At 44.3% G+C, this 21,483-nt stretch overlaps 1 protein-coding gene across 2 annotated transcripts in view; it reads left to right on the forward strand.

Annotated features, from left to right (window-relative positions):
• Window positions 1-21,483, forward strand: part of LOC143982938 (cytochrome P450 2F3-like) — a 78,471-nt gene that overhangs the window by 47,045 nt on the left and 9,943 nt on the right. For both annotated transcript variants that reach the window (XM_077482101.1, XM_077482092.1), the window contains exons 6-8: window positions 2,056-2,232; window positions 6,381-6,522; window positions 13,511-13,698. In XM_077482101.1, coding sequence (XP_077338227.1) covers window positions 2,056-2,232; window positions 6,381-6,522; window positions 13,511-13,698 — 507 coding nt within the window. The remainder of the gene's footprint in view (window positions 1-2,055; window positions 2,233-6,380; window positions 6,523-13,510; window positions 13,699-21,483) is intronic.

The following is a 21,483-nucleotide window of genomic DNA, read 5'->3' on the forward strand; positions in this document are numbered from 1 at the left end:
TCAAGCAGAAATTCTGTTTTTTATTTTCCGTGCACATGAATGGGTATTCGTTACAAAGTGAAAATGCACCACATTCACCAAGCTCAAGAGAAAATTCCTTTGCAAAGTGAACAACCTACAGTATCTCACAAAAGTGAGTACACCCCTCACATTTTTTAAAATATTTTATTATATCTTTTCATGTGACAACACTGAAGCAATGACACTTTACTACAGTGTAAAGTGGTGGATGTATAGCAGTGTAAATTTTATGTCCCCTCAAAATAACTCAACACACAGCATTAATGTCCAAACCACTAGCAACAAAAGTGAGTACACCCCTAAGTGAAACTGTTCAAATTGGGCCCAATTAGCATTTTTATCTTATCCAGAGTAATGTGGTTTATTAGTGTTACAAGATCTCATGTGTGAATGGGGAGCAGGTACATTAAATTTGGTGTTATCGCTCTCACTCTTTCCTACTGGTCACTGGAAGTTCAACATGGCACCTCATGACAAAGAACTCTCTGAGGATCTGAAATAAAGAATTGTTGCTCTACATAAAGGTGGCCTAAGCTATAAGAAGATTGCCAAGACCCTGAACCTGAGCTGCAGCACGGTGGCCAAGACCATACAGTGATTTAACAGGACAGGTTCCACTCAGAACAGGCCTCGCCATGGTCAACCAAAGAAGTTGAGTGCACATGCTCAGCATCATATCCAGTGGTTGTCTTTGGGAAATAGACATATGAGTGCTACCAATATGTAGGGGTAGGGGTCAGCCTGACAGTGCTCAGACCATACGCCGCACACTGCATCAAACTGGTCTGCATGGCTATCTTCTCAGAAGGAAGCCTCTTCTAAAGATGATGCACAAGAATGCCCGCAAACAGTTTGCTGAAGATAAGCAGACTAAGGACAAGGATTACTGAAACCATCTCCTGTGGTCCGATGAGATCAAGATAAACTTATTTGGTTCAGATGGTGTCAAGCGTGTGTGGCGGCAACCAGGTGAGGAGTACAAAGACAAGTGTGTCTTGCCTACAGTCAAGCATGGTGGTGGGAGTGTCATGGTCTGGGGCTGCATGAGTGCTGCCGGGACTGGAGGGCTACAGTTCATTGAGGGAACCATGAATGCCAACATGTAATGTGACATACTGAAGCAGAGCATGATTCCCTCTCTTCAGAGACTGGGACGCAGGGCAGTATTCCAACATAACGGCCGCAAACACACCTCCAAGATGACCACTGCCTTGCTAAAGAAGCTGAGGGTAAAGGTGATGGACTGGCCAAGCATGTCTCCAAACCTAAACCCTAGGGAGCATCTGTGGGGCATCCTCAAGTGGAAGGTTAAAGAGTGCAAAGTTTCTACATCCACCAGCACCGTGATGTCTTCATGGAGGAGTGGAAGAGGACTCCATTGGCAACCTGTGAAGCTCTGGTAAACTCCATGCCCAAGAGGGTTAAGGCAGTGCTAGAAAATAATAGTGGCCACACAAAATATTGACACTTTGGGTCCAATTTGGACATTTTCAGCCTCAGAACCTGTGTATTTCATATGTGTCCTGGATTAAAGGGATGATGTAGCAACCCTACTTCTTTCCCAATTCGGACATTTTCACTTAGGGTTGTACTCACTTTTGTTGTCAGCGGTTTAGACATTAATGGCTGTGTGTTGAGTTATTTTGAGGGGACAGCAAATTTACACTGCTATACAAGCTGTACGCTCACTACTTTACATTGTAGCAAAGTGTAATTTCTTCAGTCTTATCACATGAAAAGATATGATAAAATATTTACAAAAATGTGAGGGTGTACTCACTTTTGTGAGATACTATATTTGCCCTTAGTATCTCAACTCCATGTTGTCATGCCTTTTAATCATGACTATTTTGTTATTAGGGTTGTATTATCAGACTTTCACTGCAAGATCCCTAGATGCTATCAGGCTGTGGTCCCCTTGGTTTGTCCCCTCTCAGCGTTTGGTGTTACATGTCAACGTATGTTTTGCTCCAGTTGTGCTCTTTGGTTCTTTGCTGATATTTTTTTTGTATGTTTTGTTTTGTGGCAATCCAGCTGTACAATATGTATCCAAAGCTTTTGGAACGCCTGCCAGGTCCACACAAAAGAATGCAGAAATATTTTGACATGATCTACGACGTTTCAGCGGAAATCATCAAATACCACAAGGATACACTGGATCCTGAAAATCCTCGTGACTACATTGACTGTTTCCTCATAAAGATCAAAGAGGTAATCATAACTAGGAGCTACATTTTTTTTGTTTACAGTATTCCTTACTGAAATGGCCATAGTCTTCATTTTTGTTCATACATGTAAAAAGAATCCACTAAAGGTGAACCTGAACATTACAGCCCTAGTTCCACTTTTCCACCACTCACAGACTAGTCCGCTGAGGTTAAAGAGAAATTCCATGTACTTTTAGGTATGGGAGAATGTGACTCACTCCCCCTTCTTCCATGTGATTTGTGATGCTGCTTGCCATGTATATGACACTTCTTCCTGGTTGACCACTCAGGCAATACCCAGTGCAGTCACACTGCCCAGGTGAGGGACCTCAGCCCACATTTCAGAAATGTATACAGAGTTTCCTCTCTTTACACTTGGTGGCCATGTGGAACAGTCAGGGAATGAATGAGGGAAAACATGCATTAGAAAAACTGACCACCGATGGATCAAAATTCAGGTGGTTCAGTAGGGACCGGCTGATTTTCAATCCAAGTATGGCCACTTCTACTCTACAGAAGTCAATCTGTGAAATGGACTTGTTGGGGAAAAAAAATCCTGATCAGAAGCTGCAGCCAATGGGCCACAGCCACTGATCAGAGTATTCTGACAGTGGAGAAGTCCGCTGCCAGAATACAATGGTACAGAGAGGAAGTTTCTTCTGTCCACCTCTCTTGTCCACATTCTCGTGGATCAGAAACAAAGTAGTCATATTTGGCCAGCCTAATGCCGCTTACACACGAGCGAATTGTCCGGCGTACTTAGTCCAGCAAACAATCCGGCGGATAGTCCAGTGGACTTTCTACCGAACGGACTTGGCCACACACGGACACACAGAAAGTCCGGCGTTTGCTAGCGCGATGACGTACAGCCCGTACGACGGGACTAGAAAAAGGAAGTTCAATAGCCAGTAGCCAATAGCTTCCTTTTCGTACTTGCTTCTGAGCATGCGTCATTCTTAGTCCGCCGGACTAGCATATTGATGAACGTATTGTCCGCTGAAACCCAAGTCCGGCGGAAAGATTGGACTGCAAAAATACTTTCTAAGTCCGCCGGACTTTACGCTGGAAAAGTCCGCTGAAGCCCACACACGATCGAATTGTCTGGTGAAATGCATTTCGGCGGACTAAGTACGCCGGACAATTTGATTGTGTGTACGCGGCATTAGACTATGCAGTCAAAATTCTATAAAATTGTCTCTTAACAACATAAAAGGGATTTTGGAACAATGCCTTTCATTGACCCCACATCTCCCCTAAAAATCCAATTTGCTACAATCCAGAACTTCCATGTTTTCAGCCTATTCCTAATGGTTCTCAAAGATCTTTTAAATATTTTCTTATGTAGCAGCAAGGTCTGGGGATCCCTAAATTGACATTTTAAAGAAGACCTTCACTTAGGGTTCTCAAAAGTTAAACATCAGCACTAAAAATGCTGTAGCTGGGCAGAAATTGAGATGAGCATCACCAGACCTGCACACATTTGTGCCATGCTCTGGACGGACCTTAAAACCTCCATGGGCCCACTTCGCAGCATTTGTCTAGCCCCGATGTTATTCTCCCTGGATGTCTGGAGGAAATGCTTAAAGTTGTTCTCTCTAGCCTCCCAATGCCCTCCTTTGATAAACATTTTGTTTAACCCAGATATCCCGGACAGCCTGGCTTATGATAGGATGATTCCTTGGTCCCAAGCTGGTATTTTTCAGCTCCGCAACATAGTACATCCTCTCACCAGGAAACTTCTATCGTTCGCGGAATTGCAGAAACAGCACCAGATTCCCAAACAACTTTTCCACTCCTATCTCCAAATCAGACATTATTTCGCTTCTAAATCCCCCACCCTAAGTCTCGACAAGCCAACCCCATTTGAACTTTTATGCGCATAAGGCCCGTACCAGGCCCATTTAATCTCTGACATATACCGAATACTCCAGGAATCGGTACCCATTACAGAATCTTCCCATTCCTATATGCGGAAGTGGTCGCAAATGCTAAAACATCCCATATTGCTCCCACAGTGGCAGAGAATATGGGCAGCTGTCTCTCAGACGTCGCGTTGTGTAGAACAGAAGGAAACAGCTTATAAGATATTGCTTTTCTGGTATAGAACGCCTGAAATTCTACATAAATATGACCCCACGGCCCCTGCGGTCTGTTGGAGATGCCGAGGAGATACAGGTTCTCATTTTCATATTTTCTGGGAATGCCCACTGATTAGCCCATTCTGGCTGACAATACAGTCTTTCATCCAAGACTTGTTTGAGATTTCCCTCCCACTAGATCCTCTGTACTTCCTATTAGGGTTACCGATTCCTGGACTTTCTAAACATGCTCAGAAGCTCGCCACCTTCATTTTACTAGCGGCTAAAACAGCCATCCCTACACGGTGGTTATCTCATATTCCGCCCGATCTCACCCAGGTTTTGCAGAACTTAGAACATATCAGTCATATGGAAAAGCTTACAGCCATAGTCCACGATACTATGCCCCAGTTCTCTAAGATTTGGGATCTGTGGAACCGCTCCAAACTGAATACTGCTGCGTAATTCAGATTACTACTCCACGCCCTCTTACGATGAATTTAAATGCTCAAATTAATCGACCAAACCATGTCATATAATTCTGAAAGGGAGAAATTCCCACGCCCCCGGCTCACTGAGACTTGGTTATTTGAAAGTGGCATTTACGGATCTGTACTGCAAATAACTGATAATCTTTTGAAGACATAATAAATATGCTGAACTATTATGCCCCACCCTCCTTCTTCCCCCCCCCCCCCCTTTCCTTCTCTTTTTTTTTTTTTCCTCTCTTCTCCCTTCCACCCTTCTCCCCCCCTTCCCTTGTTTTTGATTTGTCTCATATGTCAAACTTACTGTTTCTATGAACACTTGTACAAGCGTAAGATACTGTATTCTTGTTATCTTTCTATTTTCAATAAAAAAAATACAATTAAAAAAAAAAAAAAAAAAAAAATGCTGTAGCTGCTGACTTTTAACAAAATGGTACTTACTTATCAACCCAAGAAGTCAATCACTGTTCTACTTGGAGCCAATTGCTCGCTGGGCTTCAGATCCCCACCTTGGATGCACAATAGGGAGCTATCTGTGAGACATCAGAAAGTCACAGCCAGCTCCCTATTGTGCATCGATCATGCGGTTCTGTGAGACTGGTCTTGACATGTCCAAGGAAGTTGCAGACGATTGGGAGGAAGGGCCAAATTGACATCTGCTCCCACTGGAGAGTGCATTACTCCTACCTATTCATACCCAGTTAAACTCTAAACTAGAGATTTTAAGCAGTGCAAACTCCCCATCAACAGATCCCCTGCAGAATCAGAGCTGAACAATACTGATGTCAATTTTGTGATATCGGTGTCTGTTCAGTTTTTTCTGCCCAGACTTTAAAGTGTAACTAAAGGCAAATCTTTTTTTTTTTGATAGAGTGAAGAGGAATTAGAACACTTCTCAGTTTTTACTACTGTCTGTGCCCTCCATTGGGGAGATTCACCCTTTCTATTTATCCTGTTTACTGATATTATCGAAATGAAAAGAAGATCACAAATTTTGCGTTAACACTACAACAGCATTGGAGGGGAAATCTTCCAATGGAGTTACTAGTTCTGGTGACACCCTGGACATCCCTCGCTAGGAGGGATTTCCTCTCACTTTGTTTGGCTATGGAACAGAAAGTGAAGGAAAATCTCCACTATGGAACACAGATGGAAAAAAATATTTGACAGGGTTTAACCCTCCCGTACGCTATCCAAAAAAAAAAAAAAAAAAGTTTTGCCTTTAGTTTTATTTTGAGGGCCCTATGTTAAGGGTGTGTCAATTTCCATCCATCACGTTTAGGTCTAAAAAAATGGAAAAGGATGCAGACTTTTTTGGGGGTTTTTTAGACCAAGAGAGACGCAAAGGTAATCAGATGTGAACAAACTCATGTCCATATACATCCACCTGCCTATAGACTTACATAGAGCTTCCTTTCAAATCCGCCTGAAAAACTGGCAGTAAACTCTAAACTGAACGATAAGTGAAATAACCTATAAATATAGGATTTTGTTGGAAGTACCCTTGCCTATATATCAGTGAACAAAATATAAATCTTATATTTTTACATTGCTTTAACGTAGTTAAATTATTTCTACACGTTAAGGAAACAGACAACCTCGACACTGCCTTTTATGCCAAATCTTTGGCCAGAACAATTCAAAACCTGCTGTTTGGAGGAACAGAGACAGTCAGCACTAACCTGAGATATGGATTCTTGGTGCTTATGAAATACCCAGAGGTGGCAGGTAATTTTTATCCTGTTTAAGACCTTTTGGTCTCTTTTGGGTGGAGACACTTTTTGCAGCTATAGTGTTGATACTTGACTAAAAGTATTTGGAAGAGAGGAAAATGGAGCTTGGCTATTATTTATCTATTCTTTATAATGGTGAGCCAGGATGGGTTCTTTTGAACTGGCATCCTGTTTACCAGAAGCCCTTGTACACATGGTCAGAGATTCCGACGGAATGTGCCTGATCGGACCGTATTGTCGGATAATCCAACTGTGTGTGGTCTCCATCGGACTGTTTTCCAACTTGCCTATAAAATTTTCCAACAACATGCTCCGATCGGACATACTCCGACGGACAAAGTGCCACTCATGCTCAGAACAAATTCCTAGACCAAAGCTATTGGCTACTAGCCTGAACGTAGTCCCGTTGAACGAAATAACGTCATCACGTTATGTACAATCGGATTTTCCAACAACTTTGTCTGACTGTGTGTATGCAACAGTTTCGGACAAAATCCATCGGACAAAATCCAACGGATTTGGTTGTCAGAATGTCCGACCGTGTGTACAAGGGCTAAGACAGTTGAGAGGAGCAAGTCTGGAGCAGTTCTGCAGGTTTGGGATGTTTCAATTATAATGTTTAAATGATGTAGTAAATAAGGTCATAAAGCAGTGGGAGAGTTATGGCAATTTCCATCCTAATGTGCATATGCCCAAGATGGCTATTATCTCATACAGGAAGACATAGTGAATCTGTGACCCTTCACAGAATCAACTAAATGCCTTGGTATGTACACAGTCTCCAACCTTGGAAAGGTGGTGGTCACCAACACAGCAGCATCTGAAATCTGAGGTCTTATTTAACAATTTAAAAAGCATAGCAAAGGGTTTTGAGGCTTTTCTAAAGAGAAAATGGATGTTGGGAGGATGGCAGATGTAAAAAGACATGTGGATAAACATAAGATGAACAGTGCAGGGAAGACTTTTTTCCAAAAGTCACAATATTTCTGAAAATTAGATAATGGCATAAAATTATTAAACTGAATGATAAAATGGGATTTTTATATACAGCTTACCTGTAAAATCCTTTTCTTGAGAGTACATCACGGGACACAGGAGCTTCATTACATAGTGGGTTATATAGGCACCTCTGGTGATTGGACACTGGTTGACCCCAATTAAGGAGAATTCCTCCCCTATATAACCCCTCCCATCTGGGAGGCACCTCAGTTTTGTAGCAAAGCAATAAGAAACCACGTAAAAACACAAGAGGGGCGGGAGCCCTGTGTCCCGTGATGTACTCTCAAGAAAAGGATTTTACAGGTAAGCTGTATATAAAAATCCCATTTTCTTGATCATACATCATGGGACACAGGAGCTTCATTACATAGTGGGATGTCCCATAGCAATGCTCAGATTGAGGGGAGGGAGACACAGATCATAAATATAGACCGCCAGGGACCGGAGGACCTAAACTGCAGCCTGCAGTACACTGCGCCCGAAGGCGATATCCTCTTGCCCTCTGACATCCACCTGATAGAATCTGGTGAATGTGTGGACTGATGACCAAGTCGCAGACTTACAGATCTGAGCCAGGGAGGCCTGGTGATGCACTGCCCAAGAAGCACTAACAGCCCTAGTAGAGTGCGCTTTCACCCGAAAAGGAGGAATCTTCCCCTTTAAACCATAGGCCTGAGAAATAACTTGTCTGATCCACCTTGAGAGAGTGGATTTTGACGCCGCTTGGCCCTTTCTAGGGCCTTCCGGCAGAATAAATAAACAATCAGTTTTCCTTATCTGAGAAGTTGCTTGAAAATAAATACTGATTGCTCTAACCACATCCAAAGTGTGTAAAGATTCTTCTTCTGTGGACTGAGGGTCCGGAAAAAAGGATGGTAGGATTACATCCTGATTCAAATGGAAACCCGAAACCACCTTAGGTAGAAAGGACCTGTTGGGACGCATGACCACCCGGTCCTTATGGATAATTAAATACGGCTCCTTACTGGAAAGAGCTGCCAACTCTGATACTCTTCTAGCCGTAGATATGGCTACTAAGAAGACCAGCTTTTTAGTCAGGAGAACTAAAGAAGCCAGATGCAAAGGTTCAAATGGTTGCCCCTGTAAGGCCGAGAGAACCAAATTCAGATCCCATGGGCATACCGGAGGTTTAACTGGCGGTTTTGTCCGCATAGCCCCCTGGATAAAAGCCCGTAGTAGGGAATGTGATGCAAGCGGCTTTTGAAAAAATACTGACAGGGCCGAAATCTGCACTTTGATAGTGCTTATGGCCAAATTCATTTCTAGGCCTGACTGGAGAAAGGCCAAGATTCTGTTAATGACATACTTTCTAGGATGCCATTTCCTGAGTTCACACCAGGAAACATATGTCCTCCAGATCTTGTAATAAATAAGCCTGGAGGCCGGCTTTCTGGCATTGACCAGAGTAGAAAGGACTGGCCCCGAAAGGCCACGGTCTCTCAGAATGTGGGTCTCAGCAGCCAAACCGTCAAATTCAGACTGCGTAAAGCAGGATGGTAGATTGGCCCTGTGAGAGCAGATCTGGCCGGAGAGGGAGGGTCCATGGCCTGCCTACTTCATGATTTCTGCGTACCATGGTCGCCTGGGCCAAGCCGAGGCCACCAAAAGGACCGACTTCGTCTCCCTCTTGACTCTTCCCAGGAACCGCGACAAAGCGGGCTCGGGGGGGAAGGCATAGATCAGGTTGTACTGATCCCAGGGAACTGTCAGAGCATCTGACCCCTGAGCAAGTGCATCTCTTGTCCTTGATACAAACTTGTCCAGCTTCCTGTTGAACCTGGATGCAAACAGATCTACGTCTGGAGTACCCCACTTGTGACATATGTTCTGAAACACGTCGGGGTGCAGAGCCCATTCTTCTGGGCACAACTGCTGGCGGCTGAGAAAATCCGCCTGCCAATTCTCCACTCCTGGGATGAAGACTGCAGAAAGACACGGAACATGCTTTTCTGCCCAGACAAGTATGCGATTCACCTCTTTTTGGGCCACCAGACTTCTGGTACCGCCCTGGTGATTGATATAAGCCACTGTGGTGGCATTGTCGGACTGAACCCGAACCGGGAAACCTCGCAGTCTGTAAGACCACTCTATGAGTGCCATGTAAACTGCCCGGATCTCCAAGATATTTATGGGCAGTAGACTCTCGGTCGCAGACCATTTCCCCTGCGAGCACGTCCCCTCCAATACAGCTCCCCAGCCTGTCAGGCTGGCATCTGTTGAGATAATCTTCCATGGGAGAGGAAGAAAAGTTTTGCCCTTCAGCAAATTCTTGGTTTGTAACCACCAGACAAGACTCTTGCGTGTCCCTGGGGATAGACGCATAGGAAGATCCAGAGATTGGGGCTTCCTGTTCCAAGCCGCAAGGATGCATCCTTGCAGAGGCCTTGAGTGGAACTGGGCGAATGGGACGGCCTCGAAAGAGGCGACCATCTTCCCTAACAGTCTCATGCACAACCGAATGGAGGAAGATCTTCTGCCCAGAATCAGGCGCACCAGATCCCCAATGGCCAAGGCTTTAGCCTTGGAAGAAACACCCTGCCCTGAGCGGTGTCGATGATCATACCTAGGTATTCCAACCTGGTAGTCGGTTGTAGGGACGACTTTTCTAGGTTTATGATCCAACCTAGGCGTTCTAGGTGTTCTAGCGTTTTGGTGACGCTGTGACTTAGGAACACTGCAGTTTTCTCCATGAGAAGCAAGTCGTCTAGATAAGCCATGACGGCTATGCCCTGACCTCTTAAGATTGCTAAGAGAGGGTCCAGAATCTTCGTGAAGACTCGAGGGGCTGTAGCAAGCCCGAACGGCAAGGCCACAAATTGAAAATGGCGCCGCTCTACCGCGAACCTTAGAAATTTTTGGTGTGCGGGAAAAATTGGCACATGGAGATATGCATCCTTGATATCTATTGATGCCATGAATTCTCCCCCTTGCAGGGAGGAGACCACAGTGCGGATTGACTGCATTCCGAAGGACCGGATGTGTAAAAACCGGTTCAGATCCTTCAGATCCAGGATAGGTCTGACACTTCCATTTGGTTTTGGAACGGTGAAGAGATTTGAGTAAAACCCCGAACCCTGATCTTTCGGGTTCACTTCTACTATCACACCCTGGGATAGTAACTGATCTAAGGCCAGAAATAGCGGTTTTTGCTTTACTGGACCCCTGGGGATCCTTGACCTTAGGAAACGAGAAGGTGGAATCTCCTGAAACTCTAGCCTGTAGCCCAGAGATATCGAAGGGATTACCCACTTGTCCTGGATCTCTTTCCGCCAGGCTCCTGCAAACTGCAGGAGCCTTCCCCCCACTCTGCCGAGCGGGGGAGCCCCTTCACAAGGAAGATCTTGGGCTTTGCTTGGCAGGCTTTCGCCCCCAAGTCTTTCCCTGCCCCTGGGCTCTGCCTTGAGCCTTTCTAGTAGAGGAGGGCTGAGAAGGCCGTCGCCACTGCTTAGAGCTTGATGCTTCGGGAGAGAGAGCACGCCTGAATGACGGACGTTGGCTCTTTTTGATTGGAAGGAGAGTAGATTTTACCCCCTGAAATATTTTGGACGAATTTATCCAATTTTTCTCCAAACAAACTTTCCCCTTTAAACGGGAACCCAATCAAATGCTTCTTGCATGACAGCTCAGCTGCCCAATTCTTTAGCCATAGGGCCCTTCGCATGTGTACCAACATGAGGGACAAACGTGATGCTTGTTGGACAGAATCCAAAATCGCATCAATCATAAAGCACAGAATATGAGGCAGTTCTGCATAATTTTCTACTTCCTCACTGGGAAGGATCCCAAGCATCTGCTTAACCTGTTCCTTGAGGAACTGACACAACCCCAGAGCTGCGACAGTAGGTTGCACCACAGCGCCAGTCATGGAAAAGGAGGCTTTTTAATAAGGTTTCCAGCTTCTTATCAGTTGGATCCTTTAAATACCTGCGCAATATCCAAAGGACAAGTCAGGTTTCATTCACGCAAGAAACAGCCGCATCAACAGATGGGACCCCCCACTTCTTGGTGAAACTTTCCTCCAGAGGATAATGCAAAGAAAACCTTTTTAGGAGGAGCAAACAGTTTATTGGGATGTCCCCAATCCTTATACAACAATTCATCCATTAAGGGATGGATTGGAAAGGAATAGGCAGTCTGTGGGGCTTTCCTGACTCCCAGGGAAGAAACAGAGGATGTAGCGACTTCAGCAGCAGGCATTCTGAATGTGGTACGCACCAATTCAGTATAATACTGCACCTGTTTTCTGAGTGCCTGGGAGGAGGGGACTATCTCCTCTTCCTCTGATTCATCCGACTGCTCATGATCCCCATCCTTAGATAGGGATCTCTCCTCATTTTCAGAAAAATCATCTGAGAGAGGAATTTTCAGCAGAGGGAGGGGATCTACCCCTTTTCTTGCTATATTTCAGGGAAGCAGAAATAAAAACTCATTATTTTCTCTTCAAAACCCTCCAATGTAGCCCTAAGGGAGTATCTCAGTGACATAAACTGGGGCTGACACATTAGGAGAGGCTGCAAACCTGACAGGTGCACTGACTCGTCTTGAGAGGCTGGCTCCAGTCTTGCAGGGGGGGGATGGTAACTTACAGGCACTCTTTTAGAACCCCTGGACCTAGGCGGTGATTTACCAGTGCCTTTGCTACCTCCCCCTGAAACCCTCATACGAGGAGACATAGTCCTAAGCTATAAAGCAGAGGTACTAGTACAAGTGCAATCACTGTTGTGCTTAAAGTCTCACAATAATATATATGCTTAAACTGCACAACCTGATGCTGAGTAGGTGTCTAGGTTTGCCTGGATCCAATTCCATGGATGTTTACTGCCCACAGCTCCTGTGTCTCCACTTACAGCCCCCTGACGCTCTGGACTTTTTACAAACTGCCGCCTGGCGCCTGTGCATTACAGCGCTGTGCACACTAACGTGCATGGCTCACAACCACACTCCCCCCTCCTCCATTAGGCCGGGAACGCGCCCGGTGCACGTGCACACGCCTGCGCACGTGCACGAGGACTGCGGGATCCAGGGGGGAAGGAGAACCCCAAACAGGGCTGCGTGGGACCCCCAAACTACGTGGGACCTCTGTTTACCTTGATGTGGCAGGGACTGTAATGGAGACGTGAGTCAGCTGGAGAACCAGGCTTCACTGAGCGTGTGTATTGAAAGGCATGTAAGTATGTATCAGGCTGCTCTTACTCCCTCTAGTGGTGGAAACCAGGTAAGACATACAACTACTCACAATGAAGAAATCCATTCATATATTTAAATATACAGGATGACTTCCTTTACCTGTCCTCGCCGCAGGAATTGCTGAACCAGACAAATTACAGCCTTCACCCATCACGGCGGGTATTGTTAGCCAACCTTCAGGTTTATTTGGGGCTCCTTCTCGGAAGAACCTCCCACCTGGCCCATGTAGAAAGCTCTGCCAGAAACTTTCGTGCGCTCTGTATAAACAGTACACCAAGTCTGGTTCTCCCAGAGCCCAGTCTTCCAATGGAGAGGACTTACAGGCAAAACCTCGCTTCTTCGGCTGACGAGGCCCGGGTACCATACCATCTTGGGAGTCAAATATCGGCCCGAGGTATGGATCTGGTTTGTTGTAGCCCTTCGGCCCTCGCAGGGACCTGCATAGAGCTAAAGTTTTTACGTGACCATCACCATAGACACTGGCGAAAAAACTGAGGTGCCTCCCAGATGGGAGGGGTTATATAGGGGAGGAATTCTCCTTAATTGGGGTCAACCAGTGTCCAATCACCAGAGGTGCCTATATAACCCACTATGTAATGAAGCTCCTGTGTCCCGTGATGTATGATCAAGAAATAGCATTTTCTATCTCTTGGAGACTTAGCGAGATGTAACATATTCTCTAAAATTATGCAAAAAAATAAATGTACAGTAAAGGTACAGAACATGATGAGTCATGCATTCAACTTTCATACCTTCTTTACTGTTTCCTGGTCCAGAGAAAATGCAAGAGGAGATTGACCGCGTTATTGGAAGAAACCGACTGCCATCTGTAAGCGACAAAAGCAATATGCCATATACAGACGCTACTATCCATGAACTCATAAGGTTTTGTGATGTGCTACCAATCAGTCTTCCTCGTTGCACATCTAGAGACACATTTTACAGAGGATATTTAATCCCAAAGGTAAGAGAACTCTAGTACTACCAGACATTTAGATCATGTGGGAGATGCCATTGCTAGTCTGTTTAATAGTGCATACTCCAGGACCATGATCTGTATCCTTTACTGGCAAGTTGCTAACTTGGAAAAAGCATATTAGATGTCCTAATACCTTAAACGAACATTTTGCCCTAGGAGAGTAGCCAACCAAGTAATGGAGAAAGGGTAAAGCTGACAGCCCTGTAGCATGCACCTTTAAAGCATTAGGCTGGGTTCACACTATTGCGAATTGGATGCGGGTTGCCCAGTCATGCAACACTGTACCCACATTAAATGTTTGTAATTTTTTTCACACAAATAGAACTTTCCTTTTGGTGGTATCGCCACTGGGTTTGTTTTCTTTTCTTTTTTTTTTGATAAACAAACAAAAAAAGATTGAACATTTTGAAAAAAAAATGTATTCATAGATTGTTATAAAATTTGCAGACAGGTAATGTTTCTGCTTCACTGATGTGCACTGATGAGGCTGCACTGATAGACATTGGACACTGATAGGCTTCACTGATGGGCACTGATGAGCTAGCACTGATGAGGTGACACTGATGGGAATTGATAGATGGCACTGATGGGCACTGATGAGGTGGCACTGAGGAGGCTGCACTGATAGGTGGCACTGATGGGCGCTGATAGGCAGCAATGATAGGTGACACTGATGAAGAGGCACTGATTGGCAGCACTAATGGACACTGATTGGCAGCACTGGTGGGCACTGATTGGCAGCACTGATGGACACTGTTAGATCTGCATTGATAATCAAGACACTGATAATCAAGCTGGCTCTCTTAGCCAATAACTGGCTTGTGTTTACATTGTGATCAGCTGTCATTGGTCACAGCTGGTCACATCGTAAAGGGACGCTGTGATTGGCCCTTTACCCTGATCTGTGATCAGCGCGATCACAGAAGGACGTTATATGACCCCCTCCCGGCAAAGTAAGCCCGTGCTGTAGCCGTCTTTTGACTATAGCTCAGGCAGGAAGTTTGGTAACCAGTTGACGTCGCCTTATAGCAGATTCACTGCTACAGGGCGACCACGCTGTGCAGAATCACGTATACAGTATATATGTAATTCTCCACTTCCAGGTAGGGGATGGGCATGGGAGCCATCGGCATGTGGCTTTTGCCGTGACTTGTCATGGCAGAAGCCGATTAGCGGGTGCCAGCCAATGGATGTCCGCCACCAACTGCCGATTGTCAGGAAGGACGAAGCTCTGCCTATATAAACAAGACAGCGCTCCGTTCTGACAGGGAGGAAGTGAAGCAGGGAAAGAAAATTCATAATTTTCCTTAGTAAAAGCATCTCACACAGTACACAAAAACACTGGCTAGGCACACATTTAAACCTTTGATCATCCTAGATGTTTAATCCCTTCCCAGCCAGTGTCATTAGTACAGCGACAGTGCATATTTTTAGCACTGATCACTATATTAGCGTCACTGGTTCTCACAAAGTGTTAAAAGTGTCAGTTATTGTTCGATTGTTTGCCGCAATATCGTAGTGCCTTTTTAAAGTCCCTTTATAAAAAATAAAAATAAATACAAATTCCAGAATATATCCCAATATACACTTATTGGGATTTTGTGTACCAAAAATGTGTGCCAGAACACATATTGGCCTAAATTTATGAAGAAAGATGTTTTGAATGTTTTTATTGGATATGTTTTATAGCAGAAAGTAAAAAATATTGTTTGTATTTTTGTCAGTATTTTTTTTCTTATAATGTAAAAAATAAAAAACACAGAGGTGATCAAATACCACCAAAGGAAAGCTCTACTTGTGGGGGAAAAAATGACATACATTTTATTTGGGTATAGCGTTATTACTACGCAATTGTCCATTAAAGTAACACATTGCCGTATTGCAAAAAATGGCCTGGTCATGAAGGGGGAGGTAAATCTTCTAGAGGTCGAGTGGATAAAGCAAAGTGACCTGGTGCAGTGCTGCTCCTACCTAACACATATAACTGTAATGCCGCGTACACACGACCGGACTTAACTCCGACAGACTTTCGACGGAGTTCTGACGGAGTTCTGACGAAGTTCTGACAGAGTTCTGATGGACTTTCAGAATGAACGGACTTGGCCACACACAATCACACCAAAGTCCAACGGATTTGAATGTGATGACGTACGACCGGACTAGAATAAGGAAGTTCATAGCCAGTGGCCAATATCTGCCCTCGCATCGGTTTTTGTCCATCGGACTAGCACACACACAAGCGGATTTCTCGGTAGGAACTGGGTCCGGCGGAGTTCTGGCAGAAAAATTTGAAACATGTTCCATTTCTAAAGTCTGTCAGACTTTTGCAAATCAAAAGTCTGCTGCAGCCCACACACGATCGAATAGTCTGCCGGAATCATTCCGTCAGACTTTTGATGTTGAAAAGTCTGGTCGTGTGTACGCGGCATAACAAAAAAAATAAGTAATGTAATAAATAATTAAATTAACAATACTAAAACCAATATCACAGTGATCCTGTGTCCATCGACATACTATATTTACTAGTGCAGCAAAACAAATACTCAATAAATACTATAATACTCAACTAATCAGGCAGTACAAAGTTCAGATTGGACAATAACTTTCGGCCATTCTGCCCTTGAGGACAGGGATATCTTAACAGTCAAACGAGAAAACATAAAAGAGAGTGTGCACCAGCCTTGTGCATTATCCTTTGATACATTTATTTAGAAAAAACATTATTAAAAACTACTCACAAAGGTAGAAAGAAAATCACACTGCAAGCATCTTTGGCTTGTGGCAGTTCGTCCACTGATAGCAGTCTCCGGGTCCTGAAGAGAGGACATGCGAACCGCTGCTGGCTGATGCGTTTTGAAGGATTAACTTCTTCCTTAGAGCCTAACAGTGTTATCTCTTACAGCTACTTATATACAGTAGCTCATAAAAGTAAGTACACCCCTCACATTTTTGTAAATATTTTATTATATCTTTTCATGTGACAACACTGAAGAAATGACACTTTGCTACAATGTAAAGTAGTGAGTGTACAGCTTGTATAACAGTGTAAATTTGCTGTCCCCTCAAAATAACTCAACACACAGCCATTAGTTTCTAAACCACTGGCAACAAAAGTGAGTACATCCCTAAGTGAAAATGTCCAAATTGGGCCAAATTAGCCATTTTCCCTCCCCGGTGTCATGTGACTCGTTAGTGTTACAAGGTCTCAGGTGCGAATGTTGAGCAGGTGTGTTAAATTTGGTGTTATCGCTCTCTCATACTGGTCACTGGAAGATCAACATGGCACCTCATGGCAAAGAACTCTCTGAGTTTCTGAAAATAAGAATTGTTGCTCTATGTAAAGATGGCCTAGACTATAAGAATATTGCCAAGACCCTGAAACTGAGCTGCAACATGGTGGCCAAGACCATACAGTGGTTTAACAGGACAGGTTCCACTCAGAACAGGCCTCGCCATAGTCGACCAAAGAAGTTGAGTGCACATGCTCAGCATCATATCCAGAGGTTGGCTTTGGGAAATATATGTATGGGAGCTGCCAGCATTGCTGCAGAGGTTGAAGGGGTGGGGAGTCAGCTTGTTTGTGCTCAGACCATACGCCGCACACTGCATCAAATTGGTCTGCATGGCTGTCGTCATCATCTAAAGATGATGCACAAGAAAGCCCACAAACGGTTTGCTGAAGACAAGCAGACTAAGGACATGGATTACTAGAACCATGCCCTGTGGTCTGATGAGATCAAGATAAACTTATTTGGTTCAGATGATGTCAAGCGTTGGTGGTACCAAACAAGCTAGGAGTATAAAAACAAGTGTGTCTTGCCTACAGTCAAGCATGGTGACGGGAGTGTCATGGTCTGGGGCTGCATGAGCACTGCCAGCACTGGGGAGCTACAGTTCGTTGAGGGGACCATGAATGCCAACATGTACTGTGACATACTGAAGCAGAGCATGATCCTCTCCCTTCAGGGACTGGGCCGCAGGGCAGTATTCCAACATAATGACCCCAAACACACCTCCAAGATGAGTGAACAAGGGTCTATTCTACAGTTAGCTCTATAGTTCTTTCACACTATTTTGTGTATTTCGGGGTCTTCATTAAGGCCTCCGGGGGCAAGACTGCCAAGTGTGAAGATCCAGAAAGCCTCTGGTGTCTCCTCCCTGCGTCTAGGTCTCCCCCGATTGACTCTTTTCCGAACACTTTCATACCTAGTGGATTCCCCTGGTGGGATTCTTGGAAATGCCGGGGAACTGGGTATTTATCTCTTAGATTAATAAATAAATTAATTAATAGTTTGACCGATATAGAGATGACAACAGGGGCAAACAATACCATAAACTACATATTCTGTTCCACAGTTCATGAATTGTTTTAGTTTATGGATCCTCCCATCTCTCCCTACTATAGTTTTCTTTCTGTGCCACATGTACATGCACATGCCACAGTTTTTTATTTAAATAGATTTTTATTGGTTTTAAACATAATACAGGAAACGAATGCAATGCACTGGTAAAAGTATTGTACAACGGTATTGACATAGATAAACCATCATAAGTTCTGTTGCGGTAAACACGCTGTGCGTTCCTTGGTGGACGCGACCCTCTGTTGCAAACCTGTGTGGACCTCCTTGGGCAGTGGTACATGAGATAGCTACTGAGGTGGGAGAATACTACATATGTAGCTCCCTTTTAAGTCAAAGTTCTCAGGTCACGGGGCTTACGAAAAACAATATTAGGATGATTGGGGAGTGTGTTACCTAGTACAGGGTCATGTTTAAGAATGTTCCAAAAAAAAAAAAAAAGAATGTTCCAATTTCTTTTAATAATATTCTGAATCTCAAAGGCCTTATTGGTGTACTGGGTATACAATGAAACCTGTTGGGTATCAGAAGTGGTCCGGTATAGAGGTTCTTTATTGTGATCTGGTGGATTATTGTAAAGGACTAAAAGTTTAGGGCTGTCTCTATGTGACTTGCGTCATAGCCCTTTTCCTTAAACTTCTGTGTAAGGAGCTCCCTCTGGAGTTCTAAGTCCAAAAAGACTAGACACTTTTCATCAATGACATGGGTAAATTCTATATCGAACAAATTGTCCTTACAGTGTTCTAGGAAATTATTAAGATCGTGGTCAACCCATCCCAGATTATAATATCATCGATATATCTGGCATACAAGACCAGGTTTGCCCCAAAGGGATTGTTTTTCCATATAAAGGCTGTCAGAGAACTCACCGTGTTAATGCCCATCCCCGTGCAGCAATGGCCAATTCCCGTTCCGCTAATGCTATTTACCATGCGCAGTGACCCAGACAAAGGTGAACGAGTTCTGTAACGAACGGGCGGACGCATGCACCAATATGAACGCGTGTGCGCACTCGTACACCAATCCGAACGTGTGTGCGCACTCTCGCACGCACATTCACGTCCACCAATCCTGGCGCATGGCACCATATATAAACAGGATCCTTACCTGATACCAATGCCGGATCGTCTTCAGCTTGTTCCTGAGATACCTGACCGCTGTTGAACCTGTCACCCTGTTCCTGACTAACCCGGCTTACTTGACTATTCTCCTGGATCACCCCTGCCTGCTACTTACCTGGACTGATTATACTGACCTCGGCTTGGACTCCCTACTTCGGCTCTGCTTCCTGATTCTGTACCTCACTGCAAGCACATTGCCAACCCTTGCCTGTCCTTGACTACGAGCCTGCCTTCCGTTCCTGTACCTTGTTGCCAGCCAGTTGCCAACCTTTGCCTGCTCCTGACATTGCAGTATTCCTACTTACCTGCTTGGCTTCCACTGAACACTTCCGGTGACCAGTCTACGCTCCCTCCTCCACGAAGATCCAGTATCTCCGAGCTCCAGCCTTCAGTCTGCAGGTACCTACACCCTTTTGCTGCCTCAGCACTCCCTGTCCTCACTACCAGGGGTGTTGAGACCGGAATCATGCAAGAGGCCACCCTCAGCATTCGGACTCCGCTCTAAGGTACGTGACAAAGGCATTCTCCCAAAAACCCATAAATAGATTTGCGTAGCTGGGGGCAAACCTAGCCCCCATAGCTGTACCTTTAGTCTGCAGATTATCTTCGCCCAAAAATGAAAAGTAGTTGTGTGTAAGGGAGAATTTGACACAGTCTAGCAAGAATTTAGCTTGTAAGGGATTCAATCTATCATCCTTTAGTAAAAAGTGATTCATGGCTCTAAGGCCATGTGTATGGTCAATTGATGTATGTAACGAGGCCATGTCCAAGGAGCCAATAGCTAGGCTGCCATTTGTAATTGGACGGGATTTCGAGCATATGGCCAGAATCTCTTACAAAAGATGGTAGATTGGTCACAATATCCTACAAGAAGTAATCAATATAACATCACAGGTTGCTAGAGACTATCAATCCCTGCTATTATTGGTCTACCCGGAGAATTCATAAGACTCTTGTGCACCTTGGATATATGGTAGAAATGTGTGGTCACAGCATGTCTATTGTACAAGTATTTTTTTAGAAGAGCTTCCTTCAGTAATGCCACATCTAGAAGTTACATAGTTAGTTAGTTAGTAAGGTTGAATAAAGACACCAGTCCATCCAGTTCAACCTGAGTGAGTGTCTACAATTGTCCCTATCCCTGTACATCGCACACTCACATCGCTCCCTACCCTCAAGGAGCCCACAATCCAAGGTCCCCATTCATATACTAGGGCCAATTTTGTACAGAAGCCAATTAACCTACCTGCATGTCTTTTGGAGTGTGGGAGGAAACTGGAGTACCCGGAGGAAACCCACGCAGACACAGGGAGAAAATGCAAACTCCAGGCAGGTAGTGTCGTGGTTGGGATTTGAACCAGCGACCCTTCTTACTGGTAGGCGAGAGTGCTAACCACTACACCACTAAGCTCATTTGTGTATTCCACCGTAGGATCTTTTCTTAGTTTAATATAGGTTTCAGTGTCACCCAAGAGTCTCCTTGCCTCAGCTATATACTCATCTTTGTTTTGAATAACAAGGCTTCCACCTTTATCGGCACTTTGAACGATTACATCCTGATTTTGTTTTAGGCTGTCTAGAGACATAAAATAAGGGTCAGCATTTTTGGTGCTATTTTGCTTATATTTAAACCTAGCTTTAAAAGTATTAAAAACCATATCAGAAAAAGTAGAAATACATTTTCCTTTAGCCCAATAGGGGAAAAAAAGGATTTGAGTCTAAAAAAGGTACGGACTATTGCACTTTCATATTCTTATTGCCTGTTGCAGAACCCTCTATTTTCGCAACTTCCTTCTCTAAAAAAACAGAGGGGGTGTAATATCTGATATGTTAGCACAATTGTCATCTGACTCAAAGTTACTAAGGACTGTAAAGGGGTTATAGGTTTGTACACCATTGGGCGTCTTGGGATCTATGTCTAGGTCTGTATTTGCACTCCCAAATGATACACTGGAAGTGCCAACCATAGGTGGAGGTGAAGTGCATTTACCATTATCCAATGATATAGTGAGTTCTCCCCCTATGGGTTATAATTTTTTACCTTCCTTACTTTCATTTATAGAGCTTTTTACTAGAAGGGTTTTTTTTCCTTTAGCCTCTTTTGGTTGGTTAGCATTGCTCCTACTATTATTTGGAATCAAAGATAGTGTGGACTTAGTGGGGGTATTATTTCTGGCAAAATATTGTCTTTGAGTGTTATGGGTGCATTCATGTTGACCCTTACTATAGGGATATTGTTGATGAGAGGGCCTTAGTTGTGTATAGCCACCCTCCCCTCTTTTATTCTGCCT

This window comes from Lithobates pipiens, unplaced genomic scaffold (genome assembly GCF_037356315.1).
Source record: "Lithobates pipiens isolate NorthernLeopardFrog02 unplaced genomic scaffold, aLitPip1_a1.2 Scaffold_1, whole genome shotgun sequence".
Classification (NCBI taxonomy): domain Eukaryota; kingdom Metazoa; phylum Chordata; class Amphibia; order Anura; family Ranidae; genus Lithobates; species Lithobates pipiens.